Source organism: Chiloscyllium plagiosum, chromosome 15 (assembly GCF_004010195.1).
Source record: "Chiloscyllium plagiosum isolate BGI_BamShark_2017 chromosome 15, ASM401019v2, whole genome shotgun sequence".
Classification (NCBI taxonomy): Eukaryota; Metazoa; Chordata; class Chondrichthyes; order Orectolobiformes; family Hemiscylliidae; genus Chiloscyllium; species Chiloscyllium plagiosum.
Genome location: NC_057724.1, coordinates 70,297,764 through 70,323,526, shown reverse-complemented (window position 1 = coordinate 70,323,526; position 25,763 = coordinate 70,297,764). Strand labels below are relative to the sequence as shown.

General features: G+C 38.8%; 1 protein-coding gene across 2 annotated transcripts in view; it reads left to right on the top strand.

Moving 5' to 3' along the window:
* Window positions 1–25,763, top strand: part of il1rapl2 (interleukin 1 receptor accessory protein-like 2) — a 1,022,943-nt gene that overhangs the window by 51,339 nt on the left and 945,841 nt on the right. For both annotated transcript variants that reach the window (XM_043705153.1, XM_043705154.1), the window contains one exon: window positions 9,763–9,863. In XM_043705153.1, coding sequence (XP_043561088.1) covers window positions 9,782–9,863 — 82 coding nt within the window. In that variant the 5' untranslated portion in view covers window positions 9,763–9,781. The remainder of the gene's footprint in view (window positions 1–9,762; window positions 9,864–25,763) is intronic.

Below are 25,763 nucleotides of genomic sequence, written 5' to 3'. Positions count from 1 at the left end.
ATCGCATAAGGGTTTGAGTGTGTCAAATCTCCAAGCTGAGAAAGTTTGTGTAGAAGATTTCAATCTGTCAGAACATTTTGAGTAATCAATTCCAGAAAGCTGTCTCTAAGTCATCAAATATGAATGGAGTCTGTTACATAAGAAATTGAAGAGTTAAGATGGGAGTGAGACTTCACTGGATTGATATTGAGAGTGTTGCTGGGAAGCATGTTTACTGTTGTGATAAACTGTGTAATTATTTTTATTTATTATTTTAGGGTTTAATTTTCAAAATAATGCCACAGGATGGTGGTAACTTCTGTGAAAGATTTTCAGAAAAATAATTAAGTTTTCCTGGAGCAGTGATCTAATTCAGTATGTTTCAGTGAACAGAGACCCCCAGAGTGTAAATGGAAGATAATTTTACTGTGCTGGTTTACAACAGCGTGTGTAAACATTTGATCTTTTGTAATAAAACAAAGAGTTATGCATGCTGGAGATGTGAAAAACAAAGTGTTGGAGAAACTCAGCAGGTCTGGCAGCAACTGTGTGCAAAAAACAGAGTTAACATTTTTGAGTGTGGTGATGTCAGACAAAAACACTGGACAATTCAGATCCCAGGATAAAATCCAGTTTGACAGATATTTGTTGTGATTTAAAGTAGTGGCTATTTATTGAAATGTAAGCACACAAGACCGTGTGCATTTTTATAAAGAAAAGCTGTCCAAATATAGAACACAGTTTGAATGACCTTAGTACACACAACAAAAGTCTCCTCCATTGCCTAACGCCAGCATTCTGAGGTGTTTCAAATCCAGAGAAATTGTCCTTCTATATCCAGCCTTTAGGTTTCAATTAACTACTTCACCTCCAGTTCAGTCTTAGACACTGATAGTTCAGTCTTTTAATGACATGCAGATTTCTAAAGAACCATTACTGGTTGAAAGTTTCACAAACTAAACTTTCACGGCAAGATAATTGCATATTCACTGAACTAGAAGAGAAATCATGTTTGCTCAGCATAGAATCCCTGCAGTGTGGAAGCAGGGCCATTCATCCCATTGAGGAGAAAGTGAGGACTGCAGATGCTAGAGTGTGGTGCTGGAAAAACACAGCAGGTCAGGCAGCATCCAAGGAGCACCAGAATTCAGCCCACTGAGTCTACATTGACCTTCCAAAGAACATTGCATCTAGACCCACCGCCTATCCTTCAATCCTGCATGTCCCATGGTCAATCCACATAACTTACACGTCCCTGGACACTATAGACATTTTAGCATAGTCAATCTACCTAACCTGCACATCTTTGAAGTGTGGGAGGAAACCCATGCAGATATAGGTTAGAATGTGCAAATGCCACACAGCCGCACTAATCACTGATCCTCTGTGCCACACTATTGGTTATTCTAAACTAAAAATAAGCTAATCTCTTCAATATTTACATTCCCTGGCAGAAACCACACAATTGAGCGTGTGGCACTGGAAAAGTATAGCATGTCAGGCAGCATCCGAGGAGCAGGAGAATCGATGTTTCAGGCATATGCCCTTCATCAGCTCTTTCTGATGAAGCGCTTATGCCTGAAAAGTAGATTCTCTGCTCCTCGGATGCAGCCTGACCTGTTGTGCTTTTCTAGCACCATACTCTTGACTCTGATCTCCAGCATCTGTTATCCTCATTCTCTCTGAGTTGATGATAAACCACACAATATAATTTTTTTTCTATTAACACTACAAGTGTTTGCAGTAGTAGCTGGAATCGGCTAAAATACAGTTTAGAAATGAAAGAAAAGAAAACTTGACTTGTAAACAGAAAGAGAAAGGGCAACTTTCAATTGGAGGACAAAGCGCAAGAGAAGGGAATGAAAAGAAAGGGAAAGGACAAAAATCATTAGGAATGGAATTACTTAAAGGAAAAGAGTTTTAAAGCTTCAAGCACATCAAAGATGGAAATGGAATTTAAAGAAAATTTGAACCGAAAACTGACCAGGAAATGATAGGCACCAAATGCTTTCCAGAGAACATTCTACATTGTGAAAGGAAAGTAGCTCAGAGAATGAATCTAATTTCAATGAGAAATTTGATTTGCTCAGATGTTTCTGGGTTTGGAGGGTTTGAGGTATAAGGACAGATTTGATAGACTAAGACCTTTTTCACTGGAGTGTAGGAGGTTGAGGGATGACCTTTTAGAGGTTAATTAAATCATGAGGGGCATAAATAAGGTGACTAGCAAAGGGTGGGGGAGTTCAAAACTTGGTGGGTTTTTAAGGTGAGAGCAGAAAGATTTAAAAGGGGCAACTTTTTTGTTCAGAGAGTGGATCTATGTGGAACAAGCTGCCAGAAGAGATGGTAGATGCAACTACAGTTGCAATATTTAAAAGATATTTGGACAGGTATGTGAATAGAAAAGCGATCGAGGGATATGGGTCAAACATAGGCAAGTAGGACTCGTTTAGTTTGGGAAACTTGTTGGCAAGGGCAAGTTGGACTGAAAAGCTTGTTTCTATGCTGTATGGCTCTATGACTCTGCATGCAGTGCCTAGCCATATGAGGATGAAGTTGAAAGAATTTCAATGCATTTTAAAAAGATAGCTTGGTAAAGTGGCCAAAGGGTATTTGTACTTTGCTGTTCCAGTATCTCTTTGACAGATACAGCTATGACTGAATGCAATTTTGCCAGAAAATCAATCAACCAATAATTTATTCTCCCTGTGTCTGTGGGTTTCCTCCGGGTGCTCTGGTTTCCTCCCACAATCCAAGGATGTTCAGGGTAGGTGAACTAGCCATGCTAATTTGTCCCTAGTTTTCAAGGATATGTAGGTTAGTCAGGGCTATATGTAAGTTAGTCAGGGCTAAGTATAGTATAATAGGGTGGAGAAATGTGTCTAGGTGGGTTACTCTTCAGATGGTCAGTGTGAACATGTTGGACCGTAAGGCCTGTTTCCATACCGTAGGGATTCTATGGATTAACTGTTCAAATACTAATATTCAATGCTTATAGTTTTGCCCAAATGAAAATGTTGAATGACAAGGAAGAAGCCAACTCAGACACTGATAGAAGTTGCAAGAGGCAAAGAAATGTAATTGAATCAGTGGGCTCTATTACTGAAGTCAGGGGAAAAAAATGAGAACATAAGGGAAACTGTGACTCTGGAAAATGTTTTGCAAACTTAAAATCAAACATCAAATCTCTGAGAAATGCTCATTCTGGCAGACATGATATCTCACCTAGACATTGACAGGTGGGAAGGGGGTTGTATGGGACTCCACAAGAAAATTAGAGGAATAGAAATTCTGCCAAAGGAAGAGGTGCTACTTTTAAGGAGCAAATAGAAGGATACTAATGTAATAAAGGAGAAAACAAAAAAAAGTCAAATGTCAGACATTAAATGAGTGACTGATTGTAGGAGTAGGATGTCTAATGAATCCTCAGAATAGGCAGATTGGTAATGATATGGGGAATAAAACTGTACTGGTAGTACAAAGACAACCTGTTCCTTTTGAGAAGTGAGAGATGATTATAGTTAGTGTTACGTTTTTTAATTTAGACTTCATACTGAGGCTTGAGACAGGTCTGCCTCCTCAGCCAGTGTCTTCACAATGTTAGAGTTTGCCTGCTCCAGCCATGAATATAGCTTTCCCCTCCATCTCTCCACAAGCCCCTGACTGAATTTCTGACGTTTGGTCAGGCATTTTTAAAAGTTAGGTTTGCGGAACGAATAATGCTCCCGACTTTGGTGCGCTTTATTGACTCAGAGACTCCAGCCTTGCCATTTGCCACTTCGGCCAACAGATTAAGTTTGCAAGCATGGACGAACAAAGCCAAGAACAGCTTCTTCCCCTCTGTTATCAGACTTATGCACAGACCTGTCTTATATTACAGTTGATCTTTTTCTGCACTGTCTCTGTAGCTATAGCACTATATTCTGCATTCTGTTCTATGACCCTAATGTACTTGTGTAAGGCAAGTTCTGCCTTTATAGCATGCAATACAATACTTTTCACTCTATCCTGGTACATGTGACAATAATAAACCAAATCAAATCAAATCTTCTGGTTTGTATTTCCACCACCCAGCTAATCTTCCAGGAACCTCGTGAGAAATGTCATTGTAAACCTTGTTGGGTATCATGAGCATGAATGTCCATTCTTTTTTCTGCTTCTTAGAAAAACCACAGTTCGGCTGCTCTCTTGGCTCCTGAAAACTATTGCACCTAAAATAATAAATGTGTGGGTCTTGGTGACAAAGTTTGCAAAATTGATGCAATATTGAGAGTTCTGACAAGTGCCTTACACTTTTTTAAAAGTGTTTTATACTGCACAAGTTGTTCCTTTGTCTGACAGGCTTTATTTTCCGACTGCATTTCACAGTGGGAGTAATATGGTTGCTTAACTCAATCACAAATGAGGAGCTGTCAAGGAGATTACATTGGAAACAGGATTTCAAATCACATGTAGCTGTAATAAAGATAAGCATTTGTCATGTTGGGTTGGGGCAGTGAAGTGGAAAAACTCATTGTTAATTTCGCATTGAGGCTGATTCAAATGGCTTATTGAGGAATCCATCTAGAACTAACTTGTTACGATATTAACATAAACAATCAATATTACTATAAAGTTAGTATGAAGAAATAATGTCAAATGTATATATGAAAATCAACTCCCATGCTTTGCTTGGCATGTTCATGATAAGTATTTCCGCATTTTCATCAATAAGTCCTACTTTGTGCCTCTGGGTAACAATGAATTTGTTCATGGTAATGAACATAGGACGCATCTTTATTAAGATTGACATTGTATGTATAGATTGTGCTTGCATAGCTTTTGGATGCCAAGCTAATGACTTGAGTGTAACTACCATATGGGTACCTTTTAAGCAATCATAAAATCCTTGTTTCATGGATTCATGGACATCCAGTGACTTAACTATTGGGAAATGCTGTGCTTCCTCCAAGGGTGTTTTAAGATTAGATTCCCTACAATATAGAAACAAGCCGTTCGGCCCAACAAGTCCGCACTGACCCTCTGAAGAATAACCCACCCAGACCCATTCCTCCACCCTATGTTTACCCCTGACTAATGCAACTAACACAATGACCAATTCACCTGACCTGCACATCTTTGGATTGTGTGAGGAAACCAGAGCACCTGGAGGAAACCCACGTAGACACGGAGAATGTGCACACGTTGACAGTCGCTCGAGGCTGAAATCAAACCCGGGTTCTTGGCACTGTGAGACAGCAGTGCTAATCACTGAAACTGAGCCATCATGTGTTGGAGATGTGGTTATTTGTGAAAGTGTCTGTGTGATTAAATCCTCTATTTGTTTCTATCATTTTTGCTGAGCAATCCAGGAATATGTGACTGGTTATGCTTTTGGAATAGTTATTAGTTGGCAACATTGAATTCTGCTCAGTGTTTGTTAAGTCACTTTGGATTCTTGAGGGGTTACTGAAAAGAGTTGAGAGTTTATGGGCACTGAGTGAGGATGAGCGTTAGCTCAGCTGTTGGAAAGGTAACTGACCTGTGCAGATTCCGTACAGGGGCCTCAGTGAAGATTAATGCAGCTGGCTGACTCTGTACTGTTAGAACTCAAGAAATAGTTCTAGGAATTAGTAGGATATAAGATATTGGAATCATGACAATAGAAGTGGTCCTGGAGAGTTGAGAAAGTGGGAAGTTGACTGGATCTGTACATTGGGAAATCCATTAATGGCTCAAAAGAAGATTGTAAGCTTTAACTCTTCAATGCAGCTGAGAAAGAAATGCTCACAAGCAGTATTTACCTGAGGTAACTAAGCAAGGTTAGCACTTAAGGAAAAACTCAGGGGCTGATCTGGCTCAGTGAAGCTAACTGTCAGTGAAGAGCTGCATGTGAATTAGTGCTGTGGGGTATTTAATCACAGCCCATCACTTAATATTTACCGCGTGTTAATTTTGTCTGCTTAAAAAAATAAACTGCTCGTGTCTTGTAGATTACATTACTGTTCCAACAAATGAAGGTGCTGTTATTGGACTGGTGTGGACAAAGTCAGAAGTCACATGACACCAGGTTATAGTCCAACCAGTTTATTTAAAATCACAAGCTTTTGGAGCACTGCTCCTTCATCAGGTGCAGTGGAGGGAAGCGCACAGGCACAGAATTTAAAGGTGGAGAGATCAATGCAAGGTTAGGAAGAGTGTCAAAAGATAAGTGAGTGGAGGTTCGACATGCTGAATAATAGGTCTTTGCAGGTGATCAGATGTGTCAAATGGTGTGAGGAGGATGTCAATAACTGAATAGCAAGTGAATGGATGACTCATGATCAGATTAAATAAATCAGAGAGATACCAGCAAAAAATGAAAAAAACGTGCTAGAGACAAACCAAATGGCTGGAATAACATAATAGGTATAAAAGTTATAAGACCAGGATCTAATCAAAGTAACAAGTCACTCAATCTATACTAACTAATTAAGGTAGAGAGATAATAAGTTATCAAGGTGATGGTGTCCAAACAGAACCGTAAGGAAAATCTTACAGGCACAGAACGGTGTGGTGGGGTTACACATAGTGCGACATAAACCCAAGATCATGATTGAGGCTGTCTTCATGGGTACAGAACTTGACTATCAGTTTCTGCTCAGCGATTTTTGCATTGCTGTGTATCTCAAAGGGTATCTTGGAGGACGCTTACCTAAAGATCGGGGGCTGAATGTCATTGACTGCTGAAGTGTTCCCTGACTGGGAGGAATCCTGCAAAGACTGGTTACCCAGCCTGTCGAAACTACACTCTCACCATTTGTACTATTTTTAGACACTTTTAATTATCTAGAATTGCCTGGCAATGATCTCTCTGCCTATTAATTCTGTGCCTGTGCGCTTCCCAACACTTCACCTGATAAAGGAGCAGTGCTCTGAAAGCTTGTGATTTCAAATAAACCTGTTGGACCGTAACCTGGTGTCATGTGACTTCTGACTTTGGTGGAACAAAGTTTATTGTTGTTTGCTCAACCTTCTGTGGAATCATGAAACATAATTCTCTTAAGTGCTATGGATTTCACCTTTTGTCTCCTTTAAAATCCAATTATTTGTCCATAGCCTGATCATAACAAAATTTGATCATTGATCTAGGATTGTAATACTTATTGAATACATAGCATTGACTCACCTCACACTCATTAATGTTTCCAGAATGGACCGTAGGTATCTCTCATCTGCCGCAGAACACTTTGATGAAAATAAGAATCATTATGAAACTTTCTTGCAAGAACTGTCAACTTTTAAACAAGACATTTTACACTTTGGTTGAATGTTAGCTTTTTGGTAGAACAATCCAAAATTGATCTGACTGCAGAGAATATTTTCATTTACTTCAGATATTTATCCAAACTTTCTCTGTTTCATTCTCTGCTGCAACAATCCTCCGGGCCACAGACATTTTTTTTTTCAAATTCTCTCCTTAAGCCTCTAAATGACTTTTTTGATGCCTCATCAGCCAGAGCCTACTTATGGAAACCTGATCAAAATACTTAATTTTGAAAATCTCAGTTAGATATCTTATTAGGCTCTGTCAATTTTCAATGGAGCTATTTCTTATGCCCCTCTGCACTCCTTACATTACTCTAGTGAATATGCACTGCGAACATTCTGTAGCATTAATGTCTATGATGGGGTCACAATATAGTGCAAGCTACTCCCAAATAATTGGATCATCAAATTTTACAGTACAAAATGAAGCCAATAATCACTGTATTGGCTCCAGAGTTAGCCAGCTTGTCCCATTCTCCAACCCGATCTCCATAGCCTTTTAAATTTGTCACTTTCAAATATGCATTCAGCTTTTTTTTATAACTTCCTATGGAATCCACCTCCACCACTCTCCTAGGCTGCCCATTCCAAATCCCAGCAACTCTGAGTGAAGAAGTTTCTCCTCATCTCTTGCTGTCAACCTTGAAATTGTGATCCCTGGTGTCCTTTATAACTTCATTGTTACACAGTTTTGTATATATTATGTCTATAATTCAAGCCTCAAAACATGTTCTGAAAGATGTATTAAATATTTTGGAAATTGTATGAGATTAGTATTTGAGAGAGATGCTTTGTCAGGTATATTTTCAAGTATTCTTTGAATAGGGAAGAAAATATATTGGAAAAGAGTTAACTGATATTTGTAAAATAGTTTTAACATGTTATAACTGGTCATGCAACCTTCACATACTGTCTTAAACAATTGTTTCTGCAGTTTTCAGAGAGTAGTAGTGAGGGTATGGATTGCTTTGCCTGCAACGGGAGTAGATTTGCCAACTTTAAGTACATTTAAGTCGTCGTTGGACCAACATTTGGACGTACATGGAATAGTGTAGGTTAGAGGGGCTTCAGATTGGTATGACAGGTCGGTGCAACATCGAGGGCCAAAGGGCCTATACTGCGCTGTAATGTTCTATGGATAATCATACTGAATGACAGAGCAGGCATGAGGGGTTGAATTGCTTTTCTCACTCCTGGTTCTTAACATTCATTGGATTGGGTCAAAAGACCTAATTGATTTATGGGTTGGAGGATGGATCGTGGAATCTGTATAAGAAGAGGTTCTTATTTTACATGATGTAGATTATTGTATGACAGGTATTTTATATTCATTACATTATTTTGTACAAAATGGATGTAAGACTGGTGCTGTGGATTTTTAAAAAATTCATTCGGGGGATGAGGTTGTTAATGGCGAGGCCAGTTTTTATTTCTCATCCCCTCACTGCAAATCAAGAGTGAGATGGAATAGCCCCCCCCCCCCCCCCCCCCTCCCCAGTTGCTTGGATGGGTGCAGCTCTACCACTCCAGAAGCTTGACACCATAGAGGACAAAGCAACCTGCTTGTTTGACACTGCTTCACTCCCTCCACCACTGATGCTCAGTTTCAGCAGTGCACATCTACAATGTGAAAATTACCAAAGCTACTTTGACAGGACCTTCCAAACCCATGACCAAAACTATTTAGAGGGGCAAGGTCAGCAGATTCATATCAATTGAAAGTTCCCCTCCAAGCCCCTCATCATCCTGACTAGAAAAAATATTCTTGGAATTCCCTCCTTAATGGCATTGTGCATGTACAAGCAACACATGGACTGCAGCAGTTTAAGAAGGCAGCTCACTACCACCTATAAAGCAGCTCTCAAGAGCAACTAATGACGAGCAATAAATGCTGACCCAGCCAGTGACACCCACTTATGACTGAATAAGGAAATATGATCTAATGATACAATTATAGGAATCTGTAGATGCTGGAAATCTGAAACTAAACCAGAATTTTTGAAACCATCAGATCAAACAGCGTCTATGGTGGGAGAAATTGAGTTAACATTTCACATCAATGATCCACAGTAAGAACACCATTTCATGTATTTTGGCTAAATAGTTACAAATAGATTTCTTGGAAAATGTTTTTTGATTGTTGATTTTAAAGAGGCAGCACAGCACAAATTGCAAATTAAATTTTAATAAACAAATAGAGGGAAATTTTATACTTAATTGCATTTATCATCTACACCGAAGCTGAGCAATATTTTAATTATGCTATTCAATGGAAAAAATTGAACTTTAGTTTCAAGTAAAGCCAATTATATATTTACAACTTGAGGCATATAATTGCTACATGGGGCTGAAAATGTTGAATATGTTTTTGAATTTGTGTATAAAACTATTGTTTCAACTTTGATACTATATCAAAACGCTTGAACATTATGGGAGCTTTTTCTTCACTTTTTATATACAGTTGTCTAATAGATAAACATGTTATTTCTGTTTCAGCCACCAAAGAAATCAAAACATGAAAATTCAGATCACTTTGCTGGGTCTTATTTATTTCTCAGTCTGTGAAAGTTTGAAGACCGTATCTAAGAGACATTTGGGTAAGTCATTGAGTTTGCATTTTGTATATTCTCTTATTCTGTCTTATCTGGGTTTTACTTTTATGCTTGAGATTTCAGAACTTTTCTCATACACCATCTTTTTTTTCTCATTTTTGAAACCTCTATATCTTTTTGGTATAGCTTGCTGTGTCATTTTATAAATTTGTTGTCAATTAAAATTGCTTTAACCAACTGAAATAGTGTTATTTTTATCAGTTGTTCCATGATGAAGTTTTCCAGATATGTTCTTTTGAATGCTACTACAATTCTGAATTGTACATTAAGGTAATTTGTTAGTTGGAGTGTTATTAACTTCATTGAAAAGGATTTCTACCGATGTGCGACCAACTGCAAAGTAGCAGCCTGAAATAAACCTAGCTTAATAGTCTGTACCAATTGCTGTTAATGGTCATGACAGAGTTTTATAGCTTGGGCTATCCCCAGCTCATCCAGTAGTTCTTTACTCAGTAATTGACTCTGTACCCAGTAATGAAGTGAATGTAAAATCAGTCATAGATATTACATCAGTTGGTAGCTATATGCTTTTCCAAATGCCTGTGTGTGAAAGAATTATTATTTTATGCACAGGCTCTGTATAACATTTACTCTCTGTAGAATCTGAATGTTGAATGTCTTTCCAGAATGGGATTACCAAAAAATGTACTAATCTGGAAGGTGCTTTAGTGGTTGCATGAATTTTAATGAATTTGCAGTAATGGAATATTTAAAGTAAGTGATGGATATTTTAATCTTTTTTGAAATGAAGGTGATAATAGAAACTGAAATAGTTGCATATCCCATGTCAAAAAGATTGGTATTCGTTCAACTTGTTTAAAAAAAACACCTAATTTAGGTGAAATTTGATTTATTTAATGAAAATGGGTGCTTTTCTGCTTTTTCTACAAGAAAAATCTTAACTTCCTAAACACTATATTTCAGTTATGACCATGCAGTCATATTAAGTATAAACAGCAGCAGACATTAGTTGGGCAGAATAGTTTATTATGGGACTGTTAATTCTATGTAAAAAAAAAAATGAAATTGTGATATAGTCTTGTAAAAATGAGATTATGACGTCTCCTTCTACAGCTAACATTTTTACTATATAATCAGCGAGAAGATTCAAGCATTTTAGTCTATTTTGTTGTCATATAAGCTTAAATGATCTACCTTTTCGAAGTCTTTGTTAACAGAAGAGCCTATACTTGTGCGACATTGGATTTAAGTGATTGTAACTGTCAAATCTTTTGAGTTGTTTCTGGAAAGCTGCATTGATCTCAGTAATTTTATTAGTCCTTGGGGTACCAATAGATCATTTCATTATCTCTGGCTTTGTCAAGCACTATTGATCACTTGGTGTAATCAGCAAGAGGGACATTCTCATACCAATCTGGAGGAAAAAAATACTGTCAGTCTGAGATGTGTGGATATTGCTATGTTTTTTATAAAGACATATGTCCTTCCCTCCTCCAACTCCCCAAAAACACATTGGACAATGCAAAACTGGACACATTCTCAACTTGAATAGATATTCAGAGTGTAGCTAAACAAGATGAGTTGGTTCATTTGGTGCTATTTCAGCATCAGTTAGCGAGCATTAATTAAACAATCAATTAATAGTCTTTACCTGCCAAAGATGTGTACCTGACTCTGTCCAGCATTTTCAATATGTGTAGTACGTTTGGCAAATGAATGAATCCCGATTCTATACTTTTGTGAAAATGATCACATATATATGCCAGACTTTCCAGTCTTCTTCCTTGACCTGACATCATCAAATGTAGGGAGGTTGATAATTTGCATATTTCAATTGAAATGATGGGCATTTTCATGAGAGTTAACTTTGTATATGTAGTGCCAAGCATATTATTATCCATAAACCCTATTTCAGGAAAATAAGTTGTAAATTTTAAATTCAATAGCTTTGATTTTGACCGGGAACTGTGTTAACTTTGAAATTTTGTTGTGGTAGGATCTAGATGATATGGGATGAATTTGCATGAGTCATAGAGATATACAGCACAGAAACAGACCCTTCCATCCAACCAGATATCCCAACCTAATCTTGTCCCATTTGCCAGCAATTGCCCCACATCCCTCTAAACCCTTCCCATTCATACACATTTTAAATGTTGTAATTGTACTAGTCTCCACTGGGTTGGAACCACAAACAAAGTATTATCAGCCACTAAGGGTCCCCATCAGCTGCTATTGAATCTCCCAGGCTAACCATGGTCCATCCCTTTGTCAGTCCAACTGTTCTCTCTCTGGGCTTCATTTCTATCTATCATTTAATCCTCTCCCCACCCCATTTTCAACATATGTCACAACCTTTTCCTCGCTACAATCAATCCTGAAGAAGGGTCACTGGACCTGAAATGTTACCTCTGCTTTCTCTGCACTGATGCTGCCAGACCTGCTGAGTTTTTCCTCCGGCAACTCATTCTGAACATGCACTATCCTTTGCGTGAATCCACCCAATTTAAAATCTTAAGACCCACTAGGAATAGAAACATGAATAGGCCTTTTGGCCCCTCAAACCTTCTTTGCCACTCAATAGGATCATGACTGAGCCAACATTCCTTATGTCCACTTTCTTGTCTTCTCCCCGTAACTCTGGATTCCCCGAGCCATCTGTCTCAGCATCGAATATACACAAGGACTCTGTCCCCACAACTTTCTGTGGCAAGGCGATCAAAAGACTCTCAATCCTCTGACAGAAGAAATTCCTCCTCATCCCAGTCTTAAATTGACACCCCTTTATTCTGAGTCTATGCCCTCTGGTCATAGACTGTCCAATGAGGGGAAACTTTCTCTCAGCATTCACCCTGTCAAGTCCCTGAAGAATCCTATACGTTTCAAGAGACCACTTCTTTTTATTTTTGGGCTCGGGCTGAAAGGTTCATCAGGTTACAGTTTAACACAGACTCTGTAAGGGTAATGAAACTGAGAGAGACCAGTAAGGAGACTTCCAGAAGCTAGCTGCATCTGTCTCTCTCACTCCCTCTTGTTCCCAGTCAGGTTACTTTTACCAATTTTCTAATAAGAGCAAAAAAAAAAGGCAGAAGCACTGAAATAATTAATACTAAAATGCAAAGCCTACAAGAAAGTCCTCAAGTCTGACCAATCAGCCAGTGATCTAAAGGCTGTTCATCGCTGTGCAGATAATATCAAGTCCTCATCAAATAATTCAGAGGATTATCTACAAACCTGAAATTTGTGTAATTTCGGACAGGTGATACAGAACTGTGTTCCTCTGTCTCTTCCTTGCTCTCATAATAATAGATTTGTGCTTTATTTGGTTTTCTGTGTGTGTGTATTTGCATAGAGCTTTTAAAAAGGATAATGTTTCAATGACATAATTTAGAATCATGTTTGTTTACTGTTCTTATAATAGAATTTTTCATGAAGGAGCCTTAGCATCCATGGGAGTTTAATTGAATTTTCATGTCTCGATAGTATTAAGGGTAGTTGCCTTTTCTCTAGGACAGCAGATTCCAAGACTGGGGAGCGTATTTTTAAGGTAAGAGGAGAGAGATTTAAAAAAGACATGAGGGGCAATTTCTTTACACAGTGGGTGGTTCGCATGTAGAATGAACATCCCGAGGAAGTGGTGGATGTGGGTATAATTGCAATGTTTAAAAGACATTTGGGATAAGTACGTGACTCGGAGAGGTTTGGAGGGATATAAGCCCGGAGCAGGCAGGTGGGACAACTTTAGTTTGAGATCATGTTCGGCATGGACTGTTTGGACGGAAGGGTCTCTTTCCATGCTATATGACTCTGTTTGTTCTAACTCTGGGAACACTGGGGCTTCATTTCCAGCATACTACCCCAGTGAGTTGTCACACCAGACAGTACAAGGATTGAATCCCACGCTGTTGGCACCAATGTGATCCACATTAACTGATGGATGGCACTTAGGAAGATAGATGGAACATCAAGTAACCTATAGCAAAATCCTTACATCAACGAGGTGCAGGAAGCAATAGCCTCATGATATTTCTGATTCATATGGTGAAATTCCAATATTAGTGTTAGCTGAATCATAAGTTTAAATATTCTCAATAAATTTTAACTTATTCCATTGGAATCTTTGAATCTACATACTTCGAAGATTTTTTTTTAATAAGAACAGGTCTTTTGCACATTGTTGAGCAAAATTCTGATGCAATTTGGGCTACCATCAGTATTGCTATTTGAATATATTCTGGTCATGTTCACTCTGCAAAGGTGAAGTCAACGCTGACAGCAATGCAGCAGGAGCTGGCACTCATTATCTGTACCAAAGAAATCATATTTCATGCTTGTTGTAATGAAGAAATAGCTGACTAATCACTTTTCCTAATAAGATCAACGCTGATCCGACTGGCCAGATCTTGCCCAGTTCTTCATCTACGTGCCTTTCACAGCGATATTTACAATGGGGAAGCAGTGCTTTATTGAGTAAACGTGCTTAATTTTATTGAACTCCAGATATATGTAGAAACATTTATGTGCAATGCTAATTCATATACCGTATTATATTTTTCAGAACCAGTAAGAATTTAAGATGCTGGATTTCATTAAATAGATCAATTCCTGAATGTTCTGTGGTATAAGTTTTCACCGATCTAATTACTGGCATTCTTGAGACAAGAAGGGAAAAATAATGATGGAATAGGTTGCTTTTATAAATGTGATGCACTCTTTGAGCAACGAATCAGTCTGCTTGCCTGTTAGCGGATAACAAGAATGGTATAGTTTGTCATGTTGGGATATAGATGCTTGAAAGTATTCCAGGCTGGAAAATAGGCCGTAAAATGCTACAAGAAATAGACATGGCTTTGCAAATGGTGTTAAATCATGACAGCTCAAATAGGCCAGTAATTCATTGCACAGCAGAGGTAACTGGTGAGAACAACTGTTAGATGTTGTTCCTTGAATGTTACAGCATTTAATCTGTGCACAGTTAATATTTTCCTGGGCGAAAACATGATTATTTTCTTTATAAAACGTTCAAAAATTCTGTCTAAATTCCAACATCTACATTTATAATCAAATTATGTGATAAATCGCATTGTAATGGCATCCTTCTGTCACTGGTGAACTTCAGCATTGCATCTCCTGCCTCCTCAGTTTGTTCTGTGGAGACAGTCCTATGCTCTAACCAACTAAATTTTCTTGTTTTCTCCCTGCCAAATTGTGACTTTGTTTTTTTTTTAAATTATTGTACAAATATACAAATCACTTTAAATTATTGCAGGTTAATAAGGCTATAAAATAGCAAACAAAATACAGAGGAACCTCGATTATACGGCAATCGATTATCCAAAATTTGGATTATCCGAACAAGATTGCAGGGTCCTGATGCTGAGTTAAAACGTGTTATCCGGCTTTTGGTTATCCGGCTTTTGGTTATCTGAACATTCAATTATCTGTACAAAATACTCCCCACCTGTGTCATCCAGATAATCGAGGCTCCTCTGCACTCAACATTTCCATAATAAAGCAAAGAACTGGGGATGCTGGATGTCAGAAACAAAGACAGAAATTCCTGGAGAAACTCAGCAGATCTGGCAACAAATGTGCAGTGAAAGCAGAGTTAATGTTTTGAATGCAGTGACCCTTCTTCAGAATAGAATCGCTTAGGGGGTTACAAGTCTTTGGAATTCCCTTCCTCAACAGGCAGCAGATGCACAAGCTTTATGTATTTTTAATGCAGAGATCAATTCTTGATTACCAAGGGGGTGAAAGATTATCAAGGATGTGCAGGAATGTAGAGTTGAGGTTAAAATCAGATCAGCCATTATTGTATTCAAATTGCAGAACAGACTTGAATGGCCAAGTGGGCTCCTATTGTCCCTTGTTTGTATGAGCCTCTGTCTTAAAATGTTTTTAAGATTCCACATCTTAATAATAAATGATTAAGTAATCCAACATTGATCTGTGACCTGCATTGAAAAATAAAAGAAAGTAATATTTCAGAGCAATTCAAGTGTAAACTCTATTAATTTTCTGAGGCGGAGTTTTTTTGTGTGCATTTATTTAATTTTGAGAATAGTGTACATATTGGTAGATGTAAAATATAAACAGAAGGAAGGTACAGAAGGAAGCCGTTCAGCCTTCAAGCCTATCTTGCTGTTGTCATCTTTTGTTAGATAGTAACTGACCTGTAGGTCAATACCATTATTTTGTTTTTCATAGATATCCCTGAACAAATAACTATCCATCAATCACATTCTTGAAAGCTTCAATTAGTCCATCATCCATTATATGTTTGTAGAGAGAAAAAAAATGATTATGGGAATACTTTTCTAACAAAATGTGTGCTATGTACATTATTTATCTGTTTGCTTTTCACTCACTCTATCCCTTCAGATGTATTATACATTAGTCTTGATGCTGAGCTTCTAGTTTCTGCACAATCAATATTATGTTTCTTAATTTACCTTGGGATGTGGCAAGAAAAAACCCATGGTGACAGTAATTGTAGCACAACTGTGTTGCTACGGCTTTGCAATTCTCGCTGAGTTCACTGATCAAGAAATGCATTCATACAGTTGCTTGATAGTACAGAAACTCAATATTGCTGTAAGTTTTCAACTTGCACACATCAGGACCAAATGCAAGAATTGCAAATTTCAGATGACCATAATTTATATGATGGAAGAAAAGAGCGGTAAGCTGATTCTGATTTCAGGTGCTGCCATGGAGAAACCAAATAGGAATTATTAACTTTCCTTGCTCCAAGTTGGTTCACAATGGGTGGCATGGTGGCTCAGTGGTTAGCACTGCTGCCTCACAGCACCAGGGATGTGAGTTTGATTCCAGCCTCGGGTGACTGTCTGTGTGGAGTTTGCATGTTTGCCCCATGTTTGCGTGGGTTTCCAAGTAAATCTGTTGTTGCCCAGAACTGGCTGAACAATCCTGAATGTGCTCATGGCTACACTGACTATCAACGTAAGATAATTGGTTGGGCACATAATGTAGCTCACTTATGCTTGACATATGTAAAAGTGTAGGGGCCTGTTCTCCGCAAATAAAAATGTTGTGATCAAATCTTAGGCATTGTTTTGATTTACCCAGAAGGCTAGGAAGGATATCAACTAAAATTGCTTTCTCTCTGACAGTGCTTGGGCAAATTAGTACCCTGTTCCCCTGCAGTATAAATTATTGTGATTCTTTAAAATTTGACATTCTTGTGTTGGTCCTGATTTAAGTCAAGATTAAAACAAATTTTAGTAGTATGTCTCTCCATTCAACAGTGGCACAGTGGTTAGCACTGCTGCCTCACAGAGCCAGAAACCCGGGTTCAATTCCCACCACAGGCAATTGTCTACATGGAGTTTGCATATTCTCCCTGTGTCTGTGTGGGTTTCCTCCGGGTGCTCCGGTTTCCTCCCACAGTCCAAAGATGTGCAGGTCAGGTGAATTGGCCAAGTGAAATTGCCCGTTGTGTTCGGTGAAGGGGTAAATGTAGGGGAATGGGTCTGGGTGGGTTGCTCTTCGGCGGGTCGGTGTGGACTTGTTGGCTCCACACTGTAAGTAATCTAATCTAATACAAGCACATCAGGTTTTTTTTATCCAAACTATATCATTCTGGTAAAAAAGTTAATCAGAACAAAATATTATTGTTACTCCAATGTGACATACATTTCCAGTGTAGCCTAAATAATGGATGATGTAAAAATTTTTATGGATGTGAGGCTGACTAATTTTAAAAAATATTCGTTTGACCGAATGATGATATTTCTCTTTATTCATTCTTGGGGTGTGTGCATATAATTGGCAAGACAAGCATTTGTTGCCCATCCCTAATTGTACATAAAAAGGCGATTGTGAGCCACCATTTGAACTGCTTTAACTCATATGGTATGGGTACATGCTGTGAGGACAAGAGTTTCTGAAGTGGCATATTGTGATGGTGAAGGAATGGAGACAGTGATTATAGTTCCATGGCATGATAATGTGTAGCATGGATGAGACATCTTGCAGCTAGTGTTCCCATGAATTTGCTGCTCTTGTCCTTCTTGGTATTAGGGCTCATGGAGGCTGCTGTCAAGAAGATTTAGAGATTGCTGCTGTACATCAGGTATATTGTACGCACTGATTCCACTGTGTCCATTGATGGAGGGAGTGACTATTTAAGGTAGTGGAGCCATTCCAGGTCATATGTGATTCTTTGTTCTGGAATTTTGATGTGCTTCTTGACTGTATCTGGAGTAGATGAGCAAACGAAAATGGTGATTTTATAAATTAGATCATTGTGAGAGAGTCCAAATCCATCTCCAGCTTACCATGCACATTTTGGGGTTGGGCTTATAGTTGACAGAACCATTTAAAATCTTAAGTCCTCTATTTTCAAAAAAGGCTCTTAATGCATGAACAATTATTTGGTTCTATGATAAATTGGTGAAGAATGTGTGTAATGCAAATAGCAATCAATCTCCATGATGGCTAAAAGCTAAGATAACACAATAGCAATATTGATGGCAAGTAGACAATGTCTCACAATCTCTTTGAGCAGTAGTTGGGTATTGTTGTGGATGGCTTTGTATATGTACATTACTTTTAACTTCTGGGAGTTGTGCACCATTTTAAGACTATTGTCCGACTGTCTCTTTCAGTCTGAATTCAGACATCGATACATAGCAAATGAAAATCTTGCGTCAACTAAATGCCTCAGTCACCAAAACACTTTTTTTTTTATTTGTAGCAAGTATCTTTGTGTGGCCACTTCCTACCTGTCATTGTCACTGAGCATGTTTCTGAACATAAATATTAAAATTTCATGCAAATGGGTTCAAGATTCTTTAAATAGTGCATCCATAAAGGTACCCCAATCGCATTGTACAAAGTGCGCAATTAAAGTCCAGACTAGTTTTGACGTGCTTTTGGCATAATTTGTGGAGGACCATTCTAGAGCAGCTTCTTTTGAAGACAAACGATATTAGTCCATCAGCATATTCACATTGAACATTTTTGCAAACTGGGAATGCAAATCTTACCACCATCTCGTCATTGGGATGAACGTTTCTTCTTTCAGTTTGACAAGCTTCTGGTCCAGGTTTGATAGCTTTCTCACCTGTGATCCTAGCATACCCTTCAAGGTTCTGACAAAGGTTCTGGAAACACCATGTCAAATTGTACACATTGTGAGGACTGTGCACGTATGTTGATTGTGATGTACTTGAGCTGAATGTGATGGACTCCAATTTTTAGTCTCCAGTTTTTTGATTTAATTAAACACAAATTTTTGTTTGGGCCCTGTGTGAGAATGATGCAGAACTGGAGTCAGTGGGTATCAGGGGCCTAACTCTCCTCTGGTTGGAGTCAGACCAGGCACATGGTTGTGGTTGTTAGAGGGTAGGCATCTCAGCTCCACAACATTTCTACAGGAATTCCTCCAGGGATGTCCTCGACCCAACCATCTTCAGCTCCTTCATCAATGACTACCTCTTCATCACAAGGTCAGAAGTGGGGACGTTCATCGATGATGTATTGTACAATGTTCAGTACCATTCATGGTTCCTGAGATACTGAAGCATTCTATGTTCAAATGTAACAGGATCTGGACAATATCCAGACAAATTACAAATAACATTTGCGCCACACAAATGTCAGGCAATGACCATCATCAATGAGACAATTTAACCACTGCCCCTTGACATTCTGTGGTGTTACCATCACTAATTCCCTCACTATCAATATCCTGGTGGTTGCCATTGACAAGAGATTCAACTGGACTCACCACATAAACACAGTGGCTACAAGAGCTGATCAGAGGCTAGGAATACAACAGCAAGTAGCTCATTTCCTGACTTCCCAAGGCCTGCCCACCCGTCTTCAAAGCACAATTCGGGACTGTTGAATACTGTTGAAAAATGTGGTGCTGGAAAAACACAGCAGGCCAGGCAGCATCCGAGGAGTAGGAGTATCAACGTTTTGGGCATAAGCCCTTCTTCAGGAATGATGGAATACTCTCCATTTGCCTGGATGGGTGCAGCACTAACCGCATTCAACAAGCTTGAAACCATCCAGGACAAGTCAGCCCGCTTGACTGACACCACATCCACAAGAATTCACTTACCTCCACTGTTGGCACTCAGGAGCAGCAGTGTGTGCTATCTGCAAGATGCACTGTAGAAATTCACCAAAGATCCTTGAACAGCACCTTTCAAACCCACGACAACTTCCATCTAGAAGATCAAGGGCAGAGATACTTGGGAACACCACCACCTGCAAGTTCCCCTTCAATCCTCTCATCATCCTGACTTGGAAAGATATTGCCATTCCTTCAGTGTCACTGAGTCAAAATTCTGGAATTCCTTCCTGAATTGCATTGTTGGTCAACCCACAACAGGTGGGCTGTAGTGGTTCCAGCAGGCATCTCACCACCACCTTCTCAACAGCAACTAGGAACTGGCAATGATTGCTCGCTCAGCCAGGAACACCCACATCACACAAATGAATAAAGAAAAGATTTCCGACGAACTGGACAGTCGATTCTCTCTCTGCTATGGAATTACATTAAATTTATAGGATTTCCTATTATTATGATACTACTCCCTGCCTGGTAATGCCTATCCCATATGATTTTCCTGGTGCTCTGGCCTGGATTCCCGACTGCCATTTTCCAAAGCAGACTCCAGGGGAGATTAGAGGTGGGCAGGTTAGATGACACATCTCCATTTGCTGAGACATGATGCTCGTTGTGTACATACCCCACCCCTTCACTCACTCACGTTCATATTATCCCGTGCTCACCCACACTCTCTCCATCACAGACAAAATTTATGAGCCTATGATAGCATTATGAAGTGTTCATATGCTCATGAAGCTGTCAAAATAATCCAGCACAAAGATAATTCTTCCTCAGACCTCACAGATCTGTCGCCCTAAGCAAAGTTAGATTGTTCGATCGAAATAAATTCATCTTGTTGATCATTCTTCTGGTAAGGATCTTTCCCCTCATTTACTAAGCACATGCTCTGCACAGGCTTATTTTTACTTGCCTCCCTAATCATCTATGGCGCATCTTCGCTTAGTTACAACCTTAGCTCTGACCTTTTTATGCAATCCTCATTAACCGCTTTCACTAAACAAAATATTTTTTTTTGCCAACATTCCTACTTTGTTGCTGACGTGAAGCACAGTTAATTGACCACACTATGAATGTATATATATTTCAAAATAGCTAATGGCAATTAATGAATTACAGATGTGTAGGAGTGGCTTTGTTAGTTTTAATGCTGTGTGACTTAGTGAACTAGAAATAAATACATACTCAGCATAGGGTATAAAGGCAGTCCCTCAAATTTTAAATGCAACGTTGATCTTGCTTTTTGCCACCTTCTTTGCAGCCATAACTTTGTATTCCTCACTCTGTTCAATCACCCCGTGATCTTTGTGTCTTTGTAAATTATGATCTGCTGTACTGTATGCAAAGCAAACTTTTTCACTGTATTGAGGTACATGTGACAATAATAAATCAAATCAAAATCCCTGAGTTACAAATGGATTCCATTCTTGAGCCCGTTAGCGACTCGATTTGTACGCAATTTGGAACATCAATACAGTACCATATAAAATAGTCATTCATAAGTATGAAGGAACATTCAGGTGTTAGACTTTTAAAATTTAATATTAACACATCCCTGTATGGGATCACATTCATAATGCGAGCATTCCTAAGTTTGTAAATTGGTGTCTGCCTGTTTATTAAGCACTTCATCAACTTTTCAATTTCTACTAAATTTCAGTTTTACCACAAACATTGTTTAATAATGCCAATGAAATATGTGAGCAACCCTCATCAATATTTTAAGAGATAATATTAAATTGAAGACCTGATTCCTTTGGATATCTCTTGTGCATTCACATAATCTAATTGCAAGCTAATCTGCTTCAGTGATCATAGAGCAGCTAGCGCAAGAAAAATGCAAAGCAGGCCCATATTACCATATCAAAGAAGTTTTCAAAGTTTCTAATTATTTGTATTTTACTGTTTAGATTTTTCAGAGGCACTGGTTGTGCCAGGGTGTCATTGAATTACATTTTGTTCGGTTTGATCCTGGGAAGGTTTGTATAATGTGTGCTTTCAGTATTCACACAGCTCGTTGATGTTCAAAGAAGCCGATGTACAAATTTCGCTGACATTTTTATCGAGTGAAGAAAGGAACAGAATTGCGAGTAAATACCATATCTTTTCTGCGGACTAATTTATGCTGCGCAGATATATTGCTGGCTTCTCAGATAAAGAGTGTAAAATCTAATTGTTGTCTTCCAGATTGAAACTGAACCAATGCACAAATTGAAGTATAGATTATGGTAAAATTGAAATCTGAAAACTGTGGTTGCATTGTAATCCCTGATGATTTTGCTCTTTATTTGATTAAATAATGGAAATCTCTTAATATATGGAACAACAGAATGAGTATTTGCCACTGCTGGGATTTCTGGAGCTGATGCCATTTTAAAAAGGCTGTTGCTGACTCAGTCAAGCACTGGCATTCTGAACTGCGCTGTACAGTGTGTAGCATTTACCCCAGAAGAGACAGATAAAGCACATTACTCAAGTTATCAAATATTAAAGCACAAAACAGCTGGATAGTAAAGTTCCAACAACACTCAAGAAAGCTTGATGTCATCCAGGACAAAGCAGCCTACTTGACTGGCACCACATCCTTAAGCATCTACTCCATCCATCACTGATGCTCAGCAACAGCGTGTGCTATCTACAAGATGCACTGCAGAAATTCACTAAAGTTTCTTCGACAGCTGCTTCCAAATCCTCCCCCATTTCTGCCTAGAAGGATAGGGCAGCAAACTCATCGCAACACCACCACCTTCAAGTACCCCTCCAAAGCTTTTACCCATTCCGACTTGTTTCTTCAGTGTCAACATTCATAGAATTCCATCCCTAAAGTTACTGTGGGTCTACTGACAGCACATGGGACTACAGTGGTTCAAGAAGGCAGCTCACCACTACTTTCTCAAGGACAACTGGAACAGGCAATAAATGTTGACCCAAGCAAGGGATACCCACATCCCCTGGATAGAAAAAAAAAGTCGTGAAAATCTCTCTTTATTTTCCTTATTCTATATAGTGGTACAAAAAGGACTTTGGTAGAATTAACACAATTATGTTAATGGTGCGACAGGAGCTTGCTTATTGAAGCTGGATTATATGTACATTCCTCCCAACACTGTCAGAACACTCCCAATCTATTGAAGCAGGCCACTGTTCATCTGAGATTTTAGATTGTAGTTTTGCTGTATTATTAATTGGGAAATTAAAGAGAGATGTCTTTTTATGACACTTACCTACCTAAGTGTGCAATGGTAAAGTGTGGTGCAAGCAACAGGGTTTGAAATTCCAATGTTTGTTGAAATAGCCTTACCTAAGGAAACGATACACACATCGTAACATATCGCACACGAACCCCGGTTACTGGCATACATTCACACTGGTGCATTCTCTTTCATTTGATCTTGATCTCTGCAAGATCTGTTTGCCAAGGTAGTGATGTGTGGGCCTGTCTCTGAGCGGGAGCTCCCATTTTTTTTGGCTCTGGGCTTTGCTACTTTCTGTGAAGGAAACAGATGGTGCCTTATTGGTGTTACATTTAGGTTATATTAAACGTTGCATCGCTGCCAAAGTGAAATGCGAGTTGGTTTTGCATCACTGTGTGTCCCCAGATAAGTGTAAACCATTATTATATTGTGTTTAACTAATTGTTTTGTTTTGACCTTCCTGCTTTCTCTGAGCTGAAGCCCTCTAAAACGTCCTTATCGAGGGAATTCAGCTTTGCTTCACCACGGGGATGAAGGTGGGCATACCTGCAGCCTTTAGTAATGATTCCAGGGATAGCAGTGACAACGTAATGGTGGTGAATACAGCCTTCCCTAAATGTAGTGTTGCACTACTCTTTTGTACACTGGCTAACTGAGCTCTAATAGCATATTCAAGTCGCGTATCGCTGAAGGAGGCGATTAAACTCAGTTGGCTGTTGACTGGTTTGCAATTCAGTGTGAAACCAGCAGCATGGGTTCAATTCCTATACTATGAAGGACTCTCCTTCTCAAGCTCTCCCCTTGCCTGAGATGTAGTGACCCTCGGATAAACCATCTTCAGTCAACCCCCACCTTTAGTGTAAAGACCCTTGCTATTGACTTTATCTATACCCCTCATGATCTTGTAAACATCTATAAGGCCACCCATCAATATCCTAAGATCCAGTGAAAATGGTCCCAGCCTATCCAAACCATCTTTATATCTCAAATCCTTCATTCTCGGCAATGTCTTGGTAAATCTTTTCTGAATCCTCTCCTATTTAATAATATCCTTCCTACAGCAGGGTGACCATAATGGACACACTACCCAGAAGTTGGCTCACCAATATCCTGTACGACCTCAGCATGTCTTCCTAACTCCTAAATTAACAGCAAATCATTCTTCATGGGAAGTAAAACTTACTTAAAAGATGTGTGTGTATATAAAGGCAATCTAAGCAGTTTGGTCTAGCCACTGTGTTTTGTCAAATGGCATTGTCATTGAGATTCTTTGAACATAGAGACAGTTTTCTGAAGGGGATTGCTGATGTTTCTGAGGCCTTGAGGTAAGAGACAGACCTGGACAGACTATAAGAAATAGGAGCAGACGTAGACCATTCATCCCATTGGGTCTACTCCACCAATGAAATTATATCATGGCTGTTGTGATAATCTTCAACTCCATTTTCCAGCTTTCGCCCCATGACTCTGATGTAATAAAATTTTTAAAAATGGAGGAAAACAAGGCTCTTGTTAATGTTCCCAGGGCCTGGTGATCCGCCACTAGTTCCACTACTGCAGTTATTGTTTGGAAGATTGCCACCTGATAATAGAAGGTGTGGTGTTGGGGTTCCAATCAGTTGAAATTGGTTTGGTGGTTTAGTCAAAATTGCAAAAATGTCAGTAAAACTAATCATTGTCTCAACTGTACACAAAGAGAAACATTTGAGTTTTGGATGCAGATTGTATTTGAAATTACCCTGTTGAACTTATTGTCAAATGTTTACCTTCAGGAAAGATTCACTTCAACAACTCAGCTCGAGTCCATTGACAGCACCTTCCAAACCCATGACCTCAATCACCTGGAACGACGAGGGCAATGACACATGAGATCAACAGCCCCAGAAACTTCCCCATTAAGCTACACACCTCTTGTACTTGAAGTAGACCACCTTTCCTTCATGGATCAAAATCCAGAACTCCCCTCTTAACATCACTGGCGATGTACAATGGGTAATCGGACAGATTTGGTGTTTTGTGGAGGGAAATAATTTTACCAATTTATTAGACTACTTTGAGTAAATGCTGTAGATAAAGGGGAACTAGAGGATGCACTGTACTTGAATTTTCCAGAATGCATTTAGAAATACACGGTGTAGGGAGTAAGAAATTGACATGGATAAAGATTAGCTGGCTAACAGATCAGAGTCATAAATGGGTAACTTTCAGGTTGGCGAGATGTAATGAGTTTGTGCCATATGGATCAGTGCTGGAGTGTTGAGATTTTAACAATTTAAATGAAATGTAGTATAATATGTGTAGGCAATCTGTTCACCTGTCAGTTTGTACACAAGTTGAAACACAATACTAGACAATATAAAGTATTCATAAGTATAGGAAATATTGGTATATTGGATCTTTAAAGTTACACGTATGCGATCCCGGTCTCAAACACGCTCACTTGTCAGTGAAACGTTCATAAATCAGTGATCCCCCCACAGAGTTATAATATAATTTTGGATGAAGGAACCAAAGCTATGATTACTAAATTTACCCAAAAATTGATAAGAAAGAAGGTTATAAAGAGGACGTAAAGAAGCAACAAAGAAATCATGATAGATTAAGTACATGAGCAAAGATCTT